We start from the raw sequence: 21,025 nt of genomic DNA on the forward strand, positions 1-21,025 counted from the left end.
GGGTCGTTTAGTATATTCGAGGCTGAGATAGACATTTTTAATCAGTAAAGGAATCGGGTTATGGGGAAAAGGCAAGAAAGCGGAGTTGAGGATTATCAGATCGGCCATGATCTCATTGAATGGTGGAACAGACTCATTGGGCCTAATAGCCGCCTTCTGCTCCTACATCTTATGGTCTCATCTGTGGAAATATTTCCCAGCAGACAGTTGGAGGATAGATTCAGGGCATTGACTGATTGGGGTGGGATTTGCTTGTGATTGAGAGGAGACTGGGGCTTGGGTGGTTCAGAGACTTTGGGTGAGGAAGTACTTTTGCTCCTTCAGGCCCAGAAGCAGTTCAAGAGAAGGACATTTTTAAACACACTGCCCTCTTTTGGCCAGTTTGGCTCTTTACATTATGGTTCTGCTGCTGGGCAGCAGATAGTGCAGGACCCTCCCAGGTTGATGTTAGACATAAAAACAAAAAAACTGCGGCTGCTGGAAATCCAAAACAAAAACAGAATTACCTGGAAAAACTCAGCAGGTCTGGCAGCATCGGCGGAGAAGAAAAGAGTTGACGTTTCGAGTCCTCATGACCCTTCGACCAAGCTGATGTTAGACATTGTTAGACCCTGACTTTGACATGCTAATTAGGCTCCTGCCGGCTTTTAGCCACAGCCTCATCAATGGTCTCAATTGCTATTACAATGACTGGGAACACAGATGGAGGCAAGATTTTAATGTTCAAGCTGTTAAGCCAACCTTTTCCTGCCCTGAGAGAAAGGAACTTCGAAAATGAAGCCAAAATGTGTAATTCCCCCATGTTATTGTTCAGTGACTTGGAAACATATGCTATATATCTTTCTTGCATTTCTATGTCTTCTATTTTTTTTGTCTGTGCTTTTTTCTTTAGATTTTTCTGTTCTTTGTTTTTTGTCATTTTTCATTTTTCTCACTTTGAATAACATGGAGGGAATAGATTACCAGTTTAGTGTTGGAACCAGCAAATGAAAAGCACATGTGGCAGTGCTGGACGGAAGCATTGTGAAAAGCAGCAGTAGCAGGCTGGTAGGGCATGGGGCTGGGTTGACTTGGTAGCAAGCAGCAACAGAAGAAAAAGGTGTGTTCTTATGAACAGTTAGTGGTGGACACATATGAATGCAAGACCCAGAGAAAGCATTGGGATGTGGTAGAAACCAAGATTGGGAGCAGGTGACTGCATTGATGACCAAGAGAAACAAGCCTAGTCCACTTGCCTTGTAGATGGTAGACAGGCTTTGGGGAGTCGGGGTGAGTTGTAAAATGCACAGCCTCTGATCTGTTCTTGTGGATTCTCAGTATTTGACTGGTCCAGTTTCTGGTCATTGATATGGGATGATGGTAAAACCAAGGAGAGGTGGTTAGACTCTTGTTGGAGATGGTCATTGCGTGATGCTTGTGTTGAGTGCATTGATGACCAAGAGAAACAAGCCTAGTCCACTTGCTCCCAGCATATCTTTGGTGCCAACGTTACTCAGGTCAAAACAAAATAATCTAACAAAAAGTGGCTTTAAGCATTAAGTAAGCAATTGCAATTGTTTTTCTAAACTGCCTAGCGTGCTTTTTAAAATGTGTTCAACCGGTATTGACCATCCCCAACTTTCTTCGAAGATGATAAGATGCCTTCTTGAACAGCTGCAGGTCCAAGTGGTGTAGATATGTACACAATGCTGTTAAGGAGTGAGTTCCAGTATTTTGACCCAATGACAGTGAAGGAACAACGATTAGAATTCCAAGTCACAATAGTATACACTGTCATAGTATGCCAGTAGCAGAGAGAGTGAATTTTAAGGCGGTGGATAAGGTATCAGTTGACAGGTTCTTTTTTTTTATTTCCGTGACTCCAGCGTTGCTGGCTAGGGCAGCATTTATTGCCCATCCCTAATTGCCCTTGAGAAGGTGGTGGTGAGCTGCTGCCTTGAACCACTGCAGTCCCTGTAGTTTAGCTTTTAGGGATGGAGTCCCAGATTTTGACTCAGCAACAGGGAAGGTATGGAGTTTTATTTCCAAGTCAAGATGGTGAGTGGCTTGGAGGGCAACTTTCAGGTGGTGGTGTTCCCATGTGTCTGCTGTCCTTGTCCTTGTTTGGAAGGTGCAGTCTAAGAAGCCTTGGTGACATTGCTTTGCCCTGGATGGTGTTGAGCTGCTAAAGTGTTGTTGGAAGTACAATAATTCAAGCAAATGGAGAACATTCCTTCACACTCCTGACTTGTGCCTTGTAGATGGTAGACAGGCTTTGGGGAGTCGGGGTGAGTTGTAAAATGCACAGCCTCTGATCTGCTCTTGTGGATTCTCAGTATTTGACTGGTCCAGTTTCTGGTCATTGATATGGAATGATGGTAAAATCAAGGAGAGGTGGTTAGACTCTTGTTGGAGATGGTCATTGCATGTTGCATGAATGTTCCTTGCCACTTGGTCTGAATGTTGCCCAGGGCTTGCTGCTTGCAGGTATGAATATCCTCATAGAGGAACTGCAAATGGTATTAGCACTGCAATTATTAGTGAACATCCCTGTTTCTGGCCATATGATGGAGGGAAGGTCATTGATGAAGCAGCTGAAGATGATTGAGCCTAGGACATTGTGCTGAGGAACTTCTGCAACGATATCCTAAGGCTGAAATGATTGCCTTCCAATAACCACGACCATCTTCCTTTTGTGCTAGATATAACTCCAGGCAATAGGGTGATTTCCATCTGATTGACGTTAATTTTGCTCAGGTTCCTTGATGTCAGAAGCTGCCTTGATGACAAGCACTGTTACCCTCATGTCTATGTTTGGACCAAGGCTGCAATGAAGTCAGGAGCCAAGTGGCCCTGGTGGAACCCAAACTGAGCGTCATTGAGCAGACTATTGGTGAGTTTGTGCTGCTTGCTATCAGTGTTGATGACACCTTCTGTCATTTTATTGATGATTTGAGGGCAGACTGGGCCAGTTATTGGCTAGATCGGATTTGTGGACAGGACATAGTGGGCAGTTTTCCACATTGCTGGGTAGGTGCCAGTGTTGCAACTGCACTAGAACACCTTGGCCAAAGACACAGCTAGTTCTGGAGCACATCTTCAGCGCTACAACTATAATGTTGTTAGAGCCCATAGCTTTTTGCTGTATTCAGTGCACTCAGCCATTTCTTTATTCAGTGGAGTGAATCTAATTGGTGAAAACTGGCAGCCTGGAAAGGTAGGGATTTCAGGAGGAGACAACAATATAATCCACTTGGCATTTCTGGCTGAAGATAGTTGAAAAAGCTTCAGTTTTTTTTTGCACTGATGTGCCGGGCTGTTCCATCATGGAGCCTCCTTTTCCTGTTAGTTATTTAATGGTCCACCACCATTCATGGCTAAATGTGGCAGGACTGCAAAGCTTTGATCTGATCCATTGGCTTTGGGATAGCTTAGCTCTGGCTATGCGATACTGCTGTGCATGATAAGTATCACCAGATTAGAACATCGTTTTCAAGTATGCCAGGTGCTACTCCTAGCTTGCTCTCTTCCCCAGCTCGAACTGGGGTTAGTCACCTGGCTTGACAATAATGATGGAGTGAGGGATATGTTGGTCCATAAGGCTACAATATAATTGTACTGCTGCTGATAACCCATAGCACCTCGTGGATGCCCAGTTTTGAGCTGCTGGATCTATTCTGGTGGTAGTGCCACACATTGTGATGGTAGGACTCCTCCACAAGGACTGTGCAGTGGTCAATTCTGTCAATACTGTCATGGATAGATGCATCTGTGGCAGATGGATTAGTGAGAACAAAGTTTCTAGGTTTTTCCTCCGTTAATTCCATCACCTGCTGCAGGCCTAGTCTGGCAGCACTGTCCATCAGGACTTGACTGGCTTGGTCAGTAGTGGTGCGTGCAAGCCACTTGTGATGGATTTTGAAGTCTCCACCCAGAGTAGCTACTGTGCCCTTCCTACCCTTGGTGGTTCTTCCTGGTGGCATTCAAGATGGAGGAATATTGATTTGTCAACTGAACGAGGGTTGTAATGATAATCAGCGGAGGGTTCCTTGTCCGTGCTTGGCCTGATGCCATGAGACGACTGGAGTCAATGTTGAGGAATCCCAAGGCCATTCTCTTTTGCCTGTATACCAGCCCTGTATAACATTCAGCTTTACTCTTTTGTAGCTGTTTCATGAAACAGTGGCTTGCTAGGTTATTTCCAAAGAAAATTAAGAATCAATCACATTGCTGTGGTTCTGGAGTCAGATCTATGACGGACAAGGTAAGAATGAAAGATTTCCTCCCCTAAAGCACATTGGTGAATTGGATGGATTTTTATGACAATCCACAAGTTTCACAGTCACCATTACTGATGCTAGCTTTTTATTCCAGATTTATATAATTGAATTTATATTCCCCAACTGCCATGGTAAGATTTGAACTTCTGTCTCTGGATCATTAGGGCAATAACATAACCATTATGGAATCTTACTCCGATCAACGAATGATGGTGCATGTATGTGCATTTAAAAATAAACTTGATTTGAACATTAGTGGTTGAAACTAATAAATAATTTTTAAAGTTTTGTGAACTGACGGATACATCCTTCGCAGCACTAAGTTGGGAACCAGTAATTTATTTTTAATGCTACCAACAAATTCAGTCTACTGCCAAATCCTGGCCAAAAAACACAAGGGTGCAAAAGAAAATTGGGTATAAAGTAGAAGGGCCTCACTTCTAATGTCTGTCATATCCATGTAATCGTGGATGGAACTTAATACTCATTCATGGGATGTGGGCCTGGCTGGTTGTGCCAGCATTTGTTGCCCATCCCTAGTTGCCCTTGAGAAGATGGTGATGAGCTGCCACCTTGAACCGCTGCAGTCCATGTAGTGTAGGTACACCCACAGTGCTGCTAGGAAGGGAGTTTTGACAAATATTTGCTACCGTTCTGGACCTGAGCCATTACTATTTTTTCTCTTGGCTTCTCAGACCTTGCTGACCTGTTGCCTTCCCTTCCTGTCATCCAGTCATGTTAACTTTCATTTCTCCTCTTGGTACTTTATCCCCTCCTTACTCCACCCATCACTGATACTCTGTGCTCCTCTTTTGCTGCCACTTCTCTGAATTTGAATGCCATTTTAGTTAACAGCTACATTCTAGACATCCTCAGAAGGACCACACGCCACCTGTTTTATCAAGCAATTCCAAATGCCCTATCCATTTCTTTCTCCAACAATCCCAGCACAATCATTGGGCTAACCTCCTCAACCTCCATTCCCATCCCAATCACCAAGCACTGACACCTTTGATTCGAGTCAATCACAACTTCACACATCTCCCTCCAGTTGTTTATTTGCATGTAAATGAGGAATTTTCCATTAATGATAACGTGGATGATTGCATTGATCCCCTTGTTTTGACAAATATTGCTCACAGGTGGTATCAACTTGGTTTTTACTGCAGCCTTTCTGCCTCGACTATATTTTCTACCATTTGTCCCATCTAAACTGCTGCATCGGAGCCTGGCTCATCACTAAATCACATCATGGCCCCATCCCATTTTCTCTAGAACTTTCTTCTCTTTCAAGGTTCTTTTGTTTGAAACCTTCATTCTTTATGCCACCCTCACCCCACTCTGGTTTCACACAGAAAAATCCTCCTTCCTTTTCTTAGCCTGCGTATTCAATGACAACTCATCCATGATTTTGATCTTCTACACTTCCCTTGCTTTCTCTAATGAATTAACTGTACTGTTTTAACCTCTTTCTCCATATAAAATCTCTTACCCTTTTTCAGGAAACATGCTTGGCCATTTCCTGTGGCCTCTTTACTTGCTAGTCTCTATTCCAGACCTGGTTATCACTGATTATTTCCTTTTATATCTCACCATCTGCTTCCTCTTCACTCCTTCCATTCCTACTTCCTTTTGTGCCCTCCCCGGGTCAAAAACTCTTCCCCCCCCCCCAAGTCACTTGAAGTTGTACTTTCTAAACCCAACTGCCTAACATTTATTAGCCTTGCCTTTTGCTGTCATCAATGTGCTTAATCACCCTCTCATGCCCATTTTTGCACATGTCTTCAACAAAACCTTTTCCCTGTCCCATTTGATTGATTTTCCCCCCCACCCCCAGCATGGCTCCCATCTTTGCATCCTAAAGCGGTCAGGGTTTAGACATGAGTATAAGAAATAGAAGCAGGAATAGATCAGAACTTAAGCGGCTCTGCCATTCTATATGATCATGGCTGATCATTGCCTCAGTTCCACTTTCCTACCTGTTCTCCATATCCTTTGATTTCTTGGGTGACCAGAATTCTGCCCCTGAGCCTTGAATATACTCAACAATGGAGCATCCACAATTCTGTGAGTAGAGAATTCTAAAGATTCACAACCCTTTTTAAGTCATGAAATTTCTCCTTGTTATCCCTGTGTGTTACAGTCTGCCAACTTGAAAATACCCCTTGTGACTCTACTGTTTGGCTAATGGATGGGAAGCAATCTTTCATCTGTATTCCTTGAGACTTTGCATGTGCCATCTTATCAAATGCCTTTTGGAAATCCAAAATTGGCTACTCTTTCTTTACTAGTTAAAGCCTCAAAAAACTATAATAAATTTGTCAAATGTGATTTTCCTTTGGTAAAACCATGTTGGCTCTGTTTGATTGTATCATGATTTTAAGTGCATGTTAAGACTTCCTTAACACATTCCAACATTTTTCTGACAGCTGATGTCAGGCTAACTGACCTGTAGTTCCCTGTTTTCTCTCCTTTTTTGAATGGCAGTGTAATATTTACTAACTTAAAATCTGCTGGGATTGAAGTTTTGGAAAATCGTAATCAGTGTATCCACTATCTCTGCGGCTACCTCTTTTTAAAAACCTCAGATGTAGACCATCAAGTACTGGGGATTTGCTGGATTTTAAGATTGTTTCTTTATATTGCCCATAATATATATGATATGTAACAGGTGTGTGTTTTTCTACCTTGGAGTGTGTCCCAATTAAATAACTCAACAGCAAGCTTTTGAGGGTTTAAAATGTAATTTATTCTCTCACACTTCTTCACCTGTCGTCCCCTCTTGCACTGGTTAGAAAGAGATGAAGATAATGTGCTGTTACGGGCCGTAATTATCTCAGCCTCTTTCGTGGCAGGCCTGTAGTTTCTTAGAGGCAATCGATGCTTTCTAGTTGAAGTGAAGATCTTGTAAAGCAAAGGATTTTCAGCAAGCTGTGAGATCTCTTGTGGTTGAATTTCTAGGAGGTTGGTTCTCAGGTGAACTCTAACTGGACCAAGTTAGAGAGGTCCTTCTCCCACTTTCATGGTATTGCTCTATATTACCTTGGGTGTTTGGATGACAACAGCTGGTTTGGCTTTTAGTGGAATTTGCTGTCTGCAAGCAGCTTTTGCTGAGTTAAAAGTTGACAGAAAACATGGCTATTTCTTCATGTGATGTTCGACAAGTTCAGAGTCCTTTTCCAAATAAGGTAAGTGGTTACATTGAGTAAACAGCCAATGTTGTTGTTTGACACCTTAAGAGTTTTAGGCAGCCAGTATTCTTCGTATTTGATCCATTCAATTTGAAATTACTCATTTGAATTAGTATCAGGGAAGGTATTGATTCAACATTAATCTGAATTTTCCTCTTGAGATGGGAGTGTTGTCAATCCACAAAAGTCAGGTGATCCTGAGGTGGCCATCTTTTGCAGTCTTTTGTCACCAGTTCTAAAATGATAGTTTGAAGTTCAGAATATACTGGGGCATAACATCCCTTAAGCTTCCATAGTACTTTTTTTCTCTGCTGAAATTAATTAACTAATTTTCCTCACTCTAATTAGCTCCTTGGTTACCCTCTATTTCTGGTATGCAATTTGTTCTGTGAAGACGGACACAAAATATTTTACTTAATGTTTCTACCATTTCTTCATTCTTGATAGTACAAGTTTATAAACTTGTAAAAGCTCCTACAATCTTTTTACATTCCTGGCTAGTTTACCCTGTTATTCTATTTTTTCCTGTTTTAATCAGCTTTTTGGTGGCCTTTTGTTGGTTTCAAAACACTCCAATCTTCAGACTAACTATTATTCTTTGCAACGTTATAAGCTGCCACTTTCAATCTAATGCTATGCTTATCCATCTGTGGCTCTAGGGAAGTTCTTTCTTGCTGAGTTTGATTTTCACTGGAATGTATTTTTGTTGAACAGTTTGAATTGTTTCTTTAAGTGTTTCCCACTGTTCATTTTGGGGAGGTGATGGCGCAGTGGTGTTGTTGACTAGCTCTTATATTGTTGACTATTGGGCCTACCAAATATAGCAGTGTGTTAACTTGTTCAGCTTCTGTCTTTATATCCAGACCTGAAGCAAGCATGCATCTAAGAAATCTTTCTTCAAAGTCCTAAACTTTATGATTAATAAGGGCCTTGGATAAGTCCAAATTGATGTGGAACAGTGAATTTCTGATCCATGGTTAAAATTTTGAAATTGCAGGTTCAGTTTTGAGGTTTCTGAAAATCCAAGAAGGCGCTGCTGTACACTTCATCACACAGGGTTTTCCTGCACTTGCCAGTTTTGGCACGCTCCTTCAGTAATGGCATTCACGATCTCAGTGTTTAAAATTTTTTTCAATGTCTGCTTGGATGGACTGGCTTTAGTGCAACCTGGCTTCTGCTGAAAGCTGCCTACTCAGTTTCGATTAATTTTTAACTAATTTCTTTTTGTCCGGAGTGAACTCTGCCACCAACTCAGGATGTGATTTTGTTGGACTGCAATTTAAACGGCAATTTCTGACCACTGTAGTGTTTAATTTTTTTCAGGACTTGTGTTGTCCAGGAATTTTAAACTTTTAGCTCACTGCTGTTAGGTCTGCTAACTCTGCACAGTTCAATAGTCTTCTGCCTCAGTGAGGAATTTAATTTCTGCCCTTTGCTTCAAAGCCTTTCTTTGGAGCTTTTCTGTACTGATTTCCTTCTGCGCCTTTGCTTCTTGAGCTTTTCTTCAGGTCAGAATGCTTCTTTCGTTTTTCCTTCAATTTTTCCAGGATTTTAATTTTCAGCCCCTGTGAGATTTTGCATTGCTCCATTCACTGCCACTATGTTGCAAGGTGTTGGATGTAATTTAGTAGGTCTTAATGTATTTGTGGTCTTAGGTAGTTCAATAGTAAATATTTATTAATGACTAGGGACTATATACAAAGGTACAGTAAAGGTCCAGACTAGGAGCTGTCTCCATGCTTGCTTCTACACTCTCTGTCCATTACTACACTGACCCTTGGGTGCAGTTATGTTCTCTTATCACTATGGGTGGTACCATACTCAGTTCCACGTTAACTATTTGTGTCAGACCTTCTGTAACACACCATGTGCATGGAACGACAACACAGCAGTCAGCCTGTTATGGCTGCACCATGTTTTTAGATTGGCCTCATAAGAGAGCTACTCATGCAGATTACATCGGCTGTGAAGCAGTTGTGGGATGAATGATTTATACGTGCTGGGACAGTGCAGGGGCCATGACTCTCCGAGCATTGCAGGGGCATAAGAGGACAGGGTTTGTTACGAACATGTGCTTTGTAGAATATTAATTTGTAATGTAATCTGTTGGATATGTATCTGTATATACTAAATATATGTAACTATTTGAAGAGAACGTTTTGTGCTAAACAAAGGACACTGGCTAAAACAGCTAAGTTGCTTTTGTGAAGTCCACAGCACTTTATGGAGATGAGTCTAGAAAGCTCCTGGAGACAATGGCAAAGATAAGACCCAGATTGAAACTATAAAGAGGTCATGTGACCCAGTTCTTGGGAGTAAAATATACTGGATTTGAATTAGCACACAGACTGCTCTGTCTCGCAACAAAGCTGAGCCCTGTTTGTGGTGTGAAAGCCCACCAGAAGACCAAAATGAGAGCTCTTAACTGAGGATTCCAACTCAAGCTACAACCAATTTAGAAAGTGACTCTAGCTACAAACAAGCATTAGGACAATTCGTGGATAATTTTTCTAACTTTTTTTTTAACTTGGCCAAGTTTTAACATCTGATTCTCTGTTTTATTTGTTTTTATGTATGCCTTGAGAAGGGGTGTGTGTTTTTTTTTTTGCATTGTGGGAAGTTGGATATATTTGTATGTTTTCAACTTTTTTGTTAATTTCTGCATCTTTACTTGAGTGGAGTTTTAGTAACAAAACTAATTCCAAGGAATAATTGGCAATCTAGTTGTGCGAAGCTCCTTGGGGATGCGCGACCATAATATGATAGAATTCTTCATCAAGACGGAGAGTGATTCTGAGACTTGGGTCCTGAATCTTAATAAAGGAAACTACGATGGTATGAGGCGCGAGTTAGCTATGATGGATTGGGAAACGTTACTTAAAGGGATGACAGTGGATAGGCAGTGGCAAACATTCAAAGAGCGCATGGGTGAACTGCAGCAGTTGTTTATTCCTGTCTGGCGCAAAAGCAAAACAGGAAAGGTGGCCAAACCATGGCTTACAAGGAAAATTAGAGATAGTATTAGATGCACGGAAGAGGCATACAAATTGGCCAGAAAAAACAACAGACCAGAGGATTGGGAGTAGTTTAGAATTCAGCAAAGGAGGACCAAGGGATTGATTAAGAAGGGGAAAATAAAGTATGAGAGTAAGCTTGCAGGGAACATAAAAAACTGATTGTAAAAGTTTCTATAGGTATGCGAAGAGAAAAAGATTGGTGAAGACAAATATTGGTCCCTTACAGTCAGAAACACGGGAATTTATAATGGGGAGCAAAGAAATGGCTGACCAACTAAATACATGCTTTCGTTCTATCTTTACAAAGGAGGACACTAATAACATACCAGAAATGTTGGGTTTAGTGAGAGGGAGGAACTGAAAGAAATTGGTATTAGTAGGGAAATGGTGTTGGGGAAATTGATGGGCTTGCAGGCTGATAAATCCTCAGGGGCTGATAATCTACATCCTAGAGTACTTAAGGAAGCAGTCCTAGAAATAGTGGATGCATTGGTGGTCATCTTCTGAGATTCTATAGACTCTGGAACAGTTCCTACAGATTGGAGGGTAGCTAATGTAACCCCACTATTCAAAAAGGGAGGCAGCAAGAAAACAGGGAATTATAGACCAGTCAGTCTGACGTCGGTAGTGTGGAAAATTCTAGAGTCCATTATAAAAGATTTAATAGCTGAGCACGTGGAAAACAGTGGCAGAATCGGACACAGTCAGCATGGATTTATGAAAGGGAAATCATGCCTGACAAATCTACTGGAATTTTTCGAGAATGTAATTAGTAGAGTTGATGAGGGGGAGCCAGTGGATGTGGTTTATTTGGACTTTCAGAAGGCTTTCGACAAAGTCCCACATAAGGGATTGGTGTGTAAAATGAAAGCGCATGGGATTGGGTTTAGTGTATTGAGATGGGCAGAAAATTGGTTGGCAGACAGGAAACAAAGAGTAGGAATAAATGGGTCTTTTTCCGAATGGCTGGCAGTGACTAGTGGGGTACCGCAGGGTTCGGTGCTGGGACCCCAGTTATTCACAATATATATTAATGATTTAGATGAGTGAATTAAATATAATATCTCCAAATTTGCAGATGACAAGCAGCTGGGTGGGAGGGTGAGCTGTGAGGAGGCTGCAGAGATGCTTCAGTGTAATTTGGACAAGCTGAGTGAGTGGGCAAATGCATGGCAGATGCAGTATAATGTGGATAAATGTGAGGTCATCCATTTTGGTAGCAAAAACAGGAAGGCAGATTATTATCTGAACGGCTATAAATTGAGAGCGGAGAATGTGCAACGAGACCTGGGTGTCCTTGTACACAAGTCACTGAAGGTAAGCATGCAGGTGCAGCAGGCGGTAAAGAAGGCAAATGGTATGTTGGCCTTCCATAGCCAGAGGATTCGAGTACAGGAACAGGAATGTCTTGCTGCAATTGTACAGGGCCTTGGTGAGACCACACTTGGAATAGTGTGTGCAGTTTTTGTCTCTTTATCTGAGGAAGGATGTTCTTGCTATAGAGGGAGTGCAGCGAAGGTTTACCCGACTGATTCCAGGGATGGTGGGACTGACATATGAGGAGAGATTGAGTCAATTAGGATTCTATTCGCTGGAGTTCAGAAGAATGAGGGGGGATCTCATAGAAACCTATAAAATTCTAACAGGCCTAGACAGGGTATATGCAGGAAGGATGTTCCCGATGGTGGGGGAGTCTAGAACCAGGGGTCACAGTCTGAGGATATGGGGTAGACCATTTAGGACTGAGATGAGGAGAAATTTCTTCACCCAGAGAGTGGCGAGCCTGTAGAATTTGTTACCACAGAAAGTAGTTGAGACCAAATCATTGTATGTTTTCAAGAAGGAGTTAGATATAGCTCTTGGGGCAAAAGGGATCAAAGGATATGGGAAGAAAGCAGGAGCAGGCTATTGAGTTGGATGATCAGCCATGATCATAATGAATGGTGGAGCTGGGCCGAATGGCCTACTCCTGCTCCTAGTTTCTATGCTTACTTGTTAACTCAAGGAATATCCATGGTTTAATTCTTACACCTTGCTGTACACAGTGTGTATTGAATTTGCAATATGTTACCAACCCAGGGTGGGACAAAGAGTCAGTTCACTCCTCCTGACCTGGTTGTAATGGGTTCCATACACTATTAGGAGTGCAGCTGATTGAAATTAAGGCAGTAGCTGGTGATGGGATTACGTTTGTCAGATATTGGATCAGGTTCAACGTCCTTAAACAGAGGCTGAGCCTAAACATGAGGAGGGCAGAGGAGAGGGATGAGCAACAGGCAAGCAATGGAGGCCCTACACTCAACATAGGGTGTACCACCAAATATGAGGCTACCTGGGCATGTCTGAGAACCAGTGCTGTAGGAGATTCTAGGCTTGGTGCTAGAGATTGATGCCCTTGTAGTAGAAGACCTTTTACCTCACAGCACTGCTCACCATGCTCCAACAGTAGCCATTAAGGTCACTGTGGCCTTGAACATCCTTGCTTCTGGCTCCTTCTGAGGATCAGCTGCAGATGTTGGTCAGCATACCATTGCATCTCACAGGTTGCTGTAAAAAAAAAAGGAGAGTAGCTAAAGTAAGTGTTCCCTTAGAAGCAGAGGCAGGAGAAATTACCATGGGAAATGAGAAAATGACAGAGGCATTGAACAAATACTTTGTGTCTGTCTTCACAGTAGAAGACGTAAGTTGCCTACCAGAAATAGAGGGCAACCCCGGAGCTAAAGAGAGAAAGGAAATTAATTATTTAATATCAGCAGAGAAAACGTATCGGAGGAAACTTAAATTAAAATCCAACAAATTCCTGGGACCTGATGGCCATAACCTAAGGTTTTAAAAGAGCTGCAGAGATGGTCAATGTGCTGGCTATGATTTTCCAAAATTCCTTAGATTTGGGAATGGTTCCATTGGAAGTTGGTAAATGTAACACCGCTTTTTAAGAAAGAACGGAGAGAAAACTGGGAGCTACAGGCCATTTAACCTGACATCAGTCATTGGAAAAGTGCTAAAATGTGTTATCAGGAAAGTCTTGCATCTTAGAAAAGCACAGCATGATTCAAACAAGTCAGAAGGATTTTACAAAAGGGAAAACGTATTTGACAAATGTATTAGTTTTTTGAGGATGTAACTATTAAGGTAGATGTAGGGAAACCAGTAGATGTAGTATACCTGGATTCCAAAAAGAATGCGATAAGGTCTCTCTCAAAAGGTTAATTGGCAAGATAATGGCTCATGGGTTGGTGGTGAAATATCAGTAGAGGATTGGTTAACAGATGGGAAGCAAAGAGTAGGCATAAGGTGGGCATTTTCAAGTTGCTAGCCTGTTACCATTGGAGTGCCACAAGGATGATAGAGCCTCAGCTATTTAAAATCTATATTAGTGACTTGGATGAAGAGAGAGTACTTTATCTAAGTTTGTTGGCAATACAAAGCTAGGTGGAAATAATAAGCAGGGAGTCTGTAAAGAGATCAAGGCAGGTTAAACAAATGGGCAACAAGATGGCAGATGGAGTATAATGTGGGAAGTGTGAGGTTATTCATTTTGGCTGTAAGACTAGAAAAAATATTTTTTGAAATGCATGAAACTTGTAAATATTGATGTTCAGAGAGACTTGGGTGGACTTGTACATGAAATGCAAACATGGCAATCAATTAGAAGGCAAATTACATTTTGGCCTTTATTGCAAGGGGATACAATTGTCTAGGACTTTGTTGAAACCACATCTGAAAACTCTACGCTGTTTTAGTCTCCATACTTGAAGAGTATACTTGTATTAGAGGCAGTACAGCGAAGGTTCACTAAATTTGTTCCTAAGATGAGAGGGTGACCTATCACAGGCTGAGTAAGTTGGACCTATATTCTCTGAAGTTTAGGAAAATGAGAAGTGACCTCGTTGAAACATACAAGATTCTGAAGGGGTGTGATAGGGTAGATGCTGAGAGAGAGATTCCCTGGCCAGTGGAAACAAAAACACAGGGACACTTTTCAGGATAAGGGCAGATTATTTAGGACTGACATGCTGAGAAATTACTTCATTCAAAGGGTTGTGAAGTTTTGGAATTCTCTACTCCCTCATTATTGAATACATTTAAGGCTGGAATAGATAGATTTTTTGGTATCTCGGGGAATCTACAGATATGGGGAGCTGGCGGGAAAGTGGAATTGAAGCGTGAGATCAGCCATAATTGTATTGAATGGTGGAGCAGGCTCAGTTGGCATGTGATCTATGCCTCAACTTTCTTGTGTACCTTGCCAAAGACATCTTGAAAATTCAAGTTTATTACATGTACTGCATTACCCTTGTACCCTTTCTATTACTACTTCAAAGAATTCCGTCAAGTATGACCTTCCCTTTTGGAATCCTGGCTGACCTCTTTACTACATCTTCAGTTTCTAGATATTTTTCTATTATATCTGAGTAAGGATTCAAATGTCGTTCTGATCACTGCTAATTGACCTATCGTTCTCTGGACCTGAGTTCTACATTTAAAAAGAGAGAACATGTTGGCTGCCTGCTATCCTGTGGCATGAATTCCTTTCCTAATGAATTCTTATGTGTAATAGTGTCTGTGGGAATTCATCTCTAGCTACTCTTGCCAGCTACTTTTAATCTGCCGTGATACAATCCATCTGGGACAGGAGTTTTATCTTTAAATGTGTTTAGTCCTCCTAGGAATAACAAGGCAGAGTTTTTTTTAATATTTTTGCCATTTTGCTGTAATTACTTGAGAGTTTGGCCATATCCTTGTGTCTGTAGAATAATTCCTTCATAATTTAGTTTCCCTTTATCTTTTTTATTTCATTCCTAATCTCATTCTCTCCTTTGTCCTCTCCACTTGACTCTGTACTTAGTGTATGCTTTTTCCTTTAGTTTCAATTTTGCCCTTATTTTTTTCATCCCTGGTGTGTCGCTGCGGATTAGTTTTTCTTTTAGTAGGATATTTTTCTCCTGGGCGCCCATTATTTTAAATGTTTCTGATGGCTATAAGTTTTCTCTCCATAAATTTTTATTTTATTCTTCCATATTCCATTTTTGTTCCCTTTAAAATTGACTTTTTCAAATTTATTACTTGGTCTTTCTGTCTTATGACCTTGTTCTTTTGAACTTAAACCTTATTCAGTTGTGATGGCTGGGCCTAAATAATTCTCATATACTTAGTTCTCGATACCAGATCCAATAGCTCACTTTCTCTGCTTTTTACATTTTGGATAAGAAAGGTGTCCTGAACCCATGTTTAAAAACTTCATCTCCTATATCCTTTTGCTACCTCTTGTCAATTTATTTGTGGGTAATTATGAACTCCCATCATTGTTCTAAATACTTATTTTTCATATTTCTTACACCTCCTTTCCACTATTAGTGGTCTGTATTATATTTCAATTAGCATAAGTGTCGTGCCTAATTAATGCAGCTACCCTATCTCCTTTCTTTCTCCCTATCCTTTCTGATTATGTTGTAACCTTCAGCATTTAATTGCTAGTCCTATTCTTTATATAGCATTGTTTTAGTTATTCCTAGTATATCTGAGTGCTAGCTATACGTTATTGCCTGCAGTTTTCTGGTTTTATTTTGGATACCAAATATGTTGCTGTGCAGATGTTTCATTTAATAGTCCTTTTAATGGTTATTTTTTTCAACTATTTGCTTCATGATCGTTTACTACCCTTGTTCCTTACTTTGGTCTGACCTTTTAATTTCCTCTTTTATATTTTTTCCAGATTTATTTTCACTAGATCCCTCCCCTGTCTTACTAGTTTAAAATTCTATAAAAAGCCCTGTTTATCCTTCTCTGCTAGAATGCTGGTGGAACCCCTTTCAGTGGTACTTCTTCCTGCCCCAGTACTTGTCCGCGTGAAATGGGATCCCTCCTCCTCACACCATGCATTTTGTCTGTGAGACTTGACTGGTCCCATTCCCACTAAACTGCGGAACCCCACCTTCCTTCCTGACATCCTTACTATATAACATATTAATTTATTCTCAATCCTTAGGTGTTGACCTTGTTTCGTTCAAAGCTTTCCATTCAAGTTCTGGAACTTGTCGTCTCCCAAGCCTGCGCTCTTATTTACTGCACCCATGTTTGAATTTCTTCAGTCAGATTTCAGCCCCTGTCACAGCACTGAACTGACCCTACCATTGTGTCAAATGACATCTCTGTGACTCTAGCTTCAATCTCAGCAGTTTTTGGCTCACTTGACCAACCACCCTCCAATGTCTGCCCTCCGTTCTCCGTTATCCAGCTCGGTGGAATTGTCTTTGCTTTGTTCTACTTTTGTATGTCCAATCATAACCACAGTAATTCCAGCAATGGCTTTTCTTCCCAGCAATTCTGTCCTCTTGCCTCACTCCCTCAAAATTACCTTAGGCTAAACCAGACTGTTTACAATGGTATTCTAATTGACCCTGAGCTGAGCTGCTGATCCCATTTACTCTCCCATCAGAAAGACCGCCTACTTCCACCTCGAACACCATCCATCACCTGCCTCCCCCCAACTCACCCAAACGTTTTGCTCGCTGTTAGTGGCTATTTCTTCAGTCAATTATGCCCCACATTCCCTCCCTATACTCTCTGCCTCCTCTTTTTATGGCCCTCCTTAAAACCCGCCTCCTTGATCAAGGTTTTGGTTACATTTCCTAATTTGTTCATTTTGACCATCATATGCCTCTGAAGCACCTTAGCATGTTTTTCCACGTTAAAAGCAGAATATAACTGGAATTTGTCTAATGACATCCTAATCGTCAGTAGGCAGTAGTTCAAGAAAGCTGTGTTGCAAGGTTACTGAGAGGTTCACAGAGGATCAGTGCCAGCAAGAGAAACGAGTGCCTCAGCAGCAATCATAGGAAAAAAGCAGAATGCCGATGAAGGCTGAGCTGCAAGGCGGCTAAAAACTTCATATCAGTTCAGAAGCATATGTTGCCCATTGAGGAAAGTTGGCGGATGCCAAGAATTGGAATATTTGATAGTGCAGTGCCCAGTAAGAACAACTGTTGAGGGGTCGAAGGCTGAAGACCAGACAGCAGGCAACTAGAAACTGGCCATGTACCTGGGAATAGGCCAATATTAAGAGTAAATTATAACAAAATTATGCCCTTCTCCAAAGGCAAGTTTTATTTTTAATGAAAATTGTGGCCAACAACGTCCACTCTAAGCCACGCAGCACATCACCACTTTCCTGTTGCTGTGCAAAAAAATTTACAGGGCTCTGCACTTAAGTGAATAGGCTGCACACAACAAAAAATAGAGGATATATTAGTAACTGTATTTGGCCAATAGTTCAGATATTTCCACCAAAGCACTCAGTGGGCTGAACTTGTAATTGCACTTCAATAGACTGCCCAGAGCCTGTCCACCATCTACAAGGCACATGTCTGGAGTGTGATGGAATTCTCACCACTTGCCTGGATGCGTGCAGCTCCAACAACAAAGAAGCTTGACACCATCTAGGACAAAGCAGCCCATTTGATTGGCACCTCATCCACAAGCATTCACTCCCTCCACCACCGACGCACAGTGGCAGCAGTGTGCACCATCTACAAGATGCACTACAGGAACTCACCAACCCCCCTTAGACAGCACCTTTCAAACCCATGACCATTACCATCTAGAAAGACAAGGGCAGCAGATGGATGAGAACACCACCACCTGGAAGTTCCCCTCCAAGCCACACACCATCCTGACTTGGAAATATATTGTCGTTTCTTCACTGTTGCTGGGTCAAAATCCTTGAACTCCTCCCTAACGGCACTGAGTGTGTACCTAAACTACGTGGACTGCGGCGGTTCAAGAAGGCAGCTCACCACCACCACCTTGAGGGCAATTAAGGATGGCCAATACTGGCCTCACCAGCAGCACCCACATCCCATGAATGAATGAAACAAAATTTAACAGATGGCAATACAAAATTGCATGAGCAATATTAACAAATTTAGAATGGAAAGGTTGCCCAAAAGTCTTATTGGGAATTAGAACCATAGAACACTACAGCACAGAAAACAGGCCATTCGGCCCTTCTAGTCTGTGCCGAAATAATATTATTCAGCTAGTCCCATTGATCTGCACCTAGTCTATAACCCTCCAGACCTCTCCCATCCATGTACCTATCTAATTTATTCTTAAAACTTAAGAGTGAACCCACATTTACCACGTCAGATGGTAGCTCGTTCCACACTCTCACCACTCTGAGTGAAGAAGTTCCCCCTAAACCTTTCATCCTAAAGCCAAGTCCTCTCGTGTTTATTTCTCCTAATCTAAGTAGAAAGAGCCTACTCGCATTTACTCTGTCTATGCCCCTCATAATTTTGTAAACTTAAATTGTTTTGGAGGTTATTAGCGATGAGGAGAGATTGGAGAAACTTGGATTGTTCTCACTAGAGTGACGGAGATTGAGGGGCGACTTGATAGAAGTTTACAAAATTGAGTGGCATAGACAGAGTAGATAGAAGCTTTTTCCCAGGGCGAAAGAGTCAATTACTAGGGGACATAGATTTAAGGTGAGAGGAGAAAACTTTAGAGGAGATGTGCGGGGCAAGTTTTTTTACGCAGAGAGTAGTGAGTGTCTGGAATTCGCTGCCAGAGGAGGTGGTGGAAACAGGTATGATAGTGGTGATTAAGAGGCAGCTTGACATGAATAGGATGGGAATAGAGAGATACGGACTCCGGAAGTGCAAAATGATCAGTGCAGGCTTGGAGGGCCGAAAGGCCTGTTCCTGTGCTGTACTTTTCTTTGTTCTTTGTGAACAGGAAATGAATGTCCTGTCTACAATTTTATATGTATATCTTGGAAAGGAGTCCATAATTTTTTCTTTCCAAATATAAGCAAAGCTTTGAATATTGACACCATAGGACCTTTTGATGTGTTTAAAATTAATTAATCTTGTGATGATGCACTCCACAATATAATTAAGGTTAATATCTCAGCTTCATCTGTTACTGAAACCCTCATTCATGCCTTTGTTACCTCTAGACTTGACTCTTCTAACGCACATGTGGCTGGTTTTGTACATTTACCCTCTAAGCTTGAGGTCATCCAAAATTCTGTTGCCCATGTTTAAACTTACACCAAATTCAATTCCCTTATCAGCCCCTGTGCTCACTGACCTACTTTGGCTCTGGTGAAGCAATGCCTTGATTTCAAAATTCTGATCCTTGTTTTCAAATCACTCCCTGGCCTCGCCCCTCCCAATCTTCTCCAGCCCCACAACTGCCGAGATACCTGCACTCATCTATTTTTGGCCTCCTGAACGTCACTGATTTTAATTGCTCCACCGTTGGTGGCCACAAATTCAGTTACCAAGGCCCTTAGCTCTGGAATTCCTTCCCTACACAGAAGCTCTGCTTCTCCATCTTGCTTTCTTCCTTTAATACACTCCTTAAAATTTATCTCTTTGAGCAAGCTGATTTAATAGCTCCTCATGTGATTAATTTGTTTTATAATGTTCCTTGGGATGTGTTATTACACTAAAGATGCTATATTAATATGTTCTTTTTACTTGCCTTTGTTTATATCACTGCCGTTTCCGGTATAATGAAGTCATTCAATTTCTTGACTCATCATGCAAAATACTGAACCAGACTTTACTGGTCATTATTGTAAGTGTAATAAGTTGGAAGTAATTTCTTAAGTTTTATACTATTAGTGTCTTGAGGTTTTAGCTGAATGTTAGTTATACTTAAATTGTTGCAGAAAGATGTTGTTAAAGCATACTTAAGTTTGCTAATTATTTTGCTATTTCTCTTTCAGGAGAAAAGAGTGCACAGATTTACAGTTTAGTAGAAGTAGTCCTGCAGCATCCGAAGTGAAGTAACTGGTCCTGTTTACAGGATGGCTAAAACTAACTGATCTTCAAATCTGATCTTTGCTAATATCAATATTGTGTTGATCCTTAAGACTGGGCTACATTATTATTGTTGGTCTTGTCATGTAGCACTTTTGATCATGTAAAACTAAAATCCATTTTCCTACTGGAAGCACTAATAAGTGTGTTCCTGGTCACATTCCAGTTGAATCACTCTTATATCTACTTGATTGATAGTAGACCCACTTTATATTTCTCTGTTTCAATTCTAATGTACAAACTTAGGATTAGTGTGTCCTAATATTGTAATTTATTTTGTAGGTTCTGATGACATTAGCTATAATAGTGAAACTTAGTTGGTTTATGGATGCCATATGAACCACAATATTAAATTACTCCCTTATTACTGTTTGCCTTTTTAATGACATACTTAAAGTCTGAATTAACTGAGAACATTAATAACAGTTAAAAATAGTGATAAAACTGCCTTGATTGTGATGCCTTCAGATTTTCAGGAGAATATAATTATTTTTCAGCCCCAAAGCTAAATTATAAGAAAATGTAAAATCCTGGTGTACATTTCCTCCTTGTGTTGAAACACTAATTCAAACAATTTTTTGTAACAGAAAACACTTTAAACATGCAGCATGTCAGTCAGCATTTTTGGAGGGAATAGCCATTTGCTTCACATTTGCTGTTTTTTTTCAGATTGGCAATATTTTTCTCTTTACAAAGTTTTTGGTTTGATTCCCTAAGAGAAATGT

At 41.0% G+C, this 21,025-nt stretch overlaps 1 protein-coding gene across 1 annotated transcript in view; it reads left to right on the forward strand.

The window, feature by feature from the left end:
* dazl (deleted in azoospermia-like) overlaps positions 1–20,270 on the forward strand; it is a 198,076-nt gene extending 177,806 nt beyond the window's left edge. The window contains exon 12 of the mRNA XM_041183964.1: positions 20,207–20,270. Coding sequence (XP_041039898.1) covers positions 20,207–20,270 — 64 coding nt within the window. The remainder of the gene's footprint in view (positions 1–20,206) is intronic.
* Positions 20,271–21,025: the final 755 nt, after the last annotated feature.

This window comes from Carcharodon carcharias, chromosome 3, assembly GCF_017639515.1.
Source record: "Carcharodon carcharias isolate sCarCar2 chromosome 3, sCarCar2.pri, whole genome shotgun sequence".
Lineage (NCBI taxonomy): Eukaryota > Metazoa > Chordata > Chondrichthyes > Lamniformes > Lamnidae > Carcharodon > Carcharodon carcharias.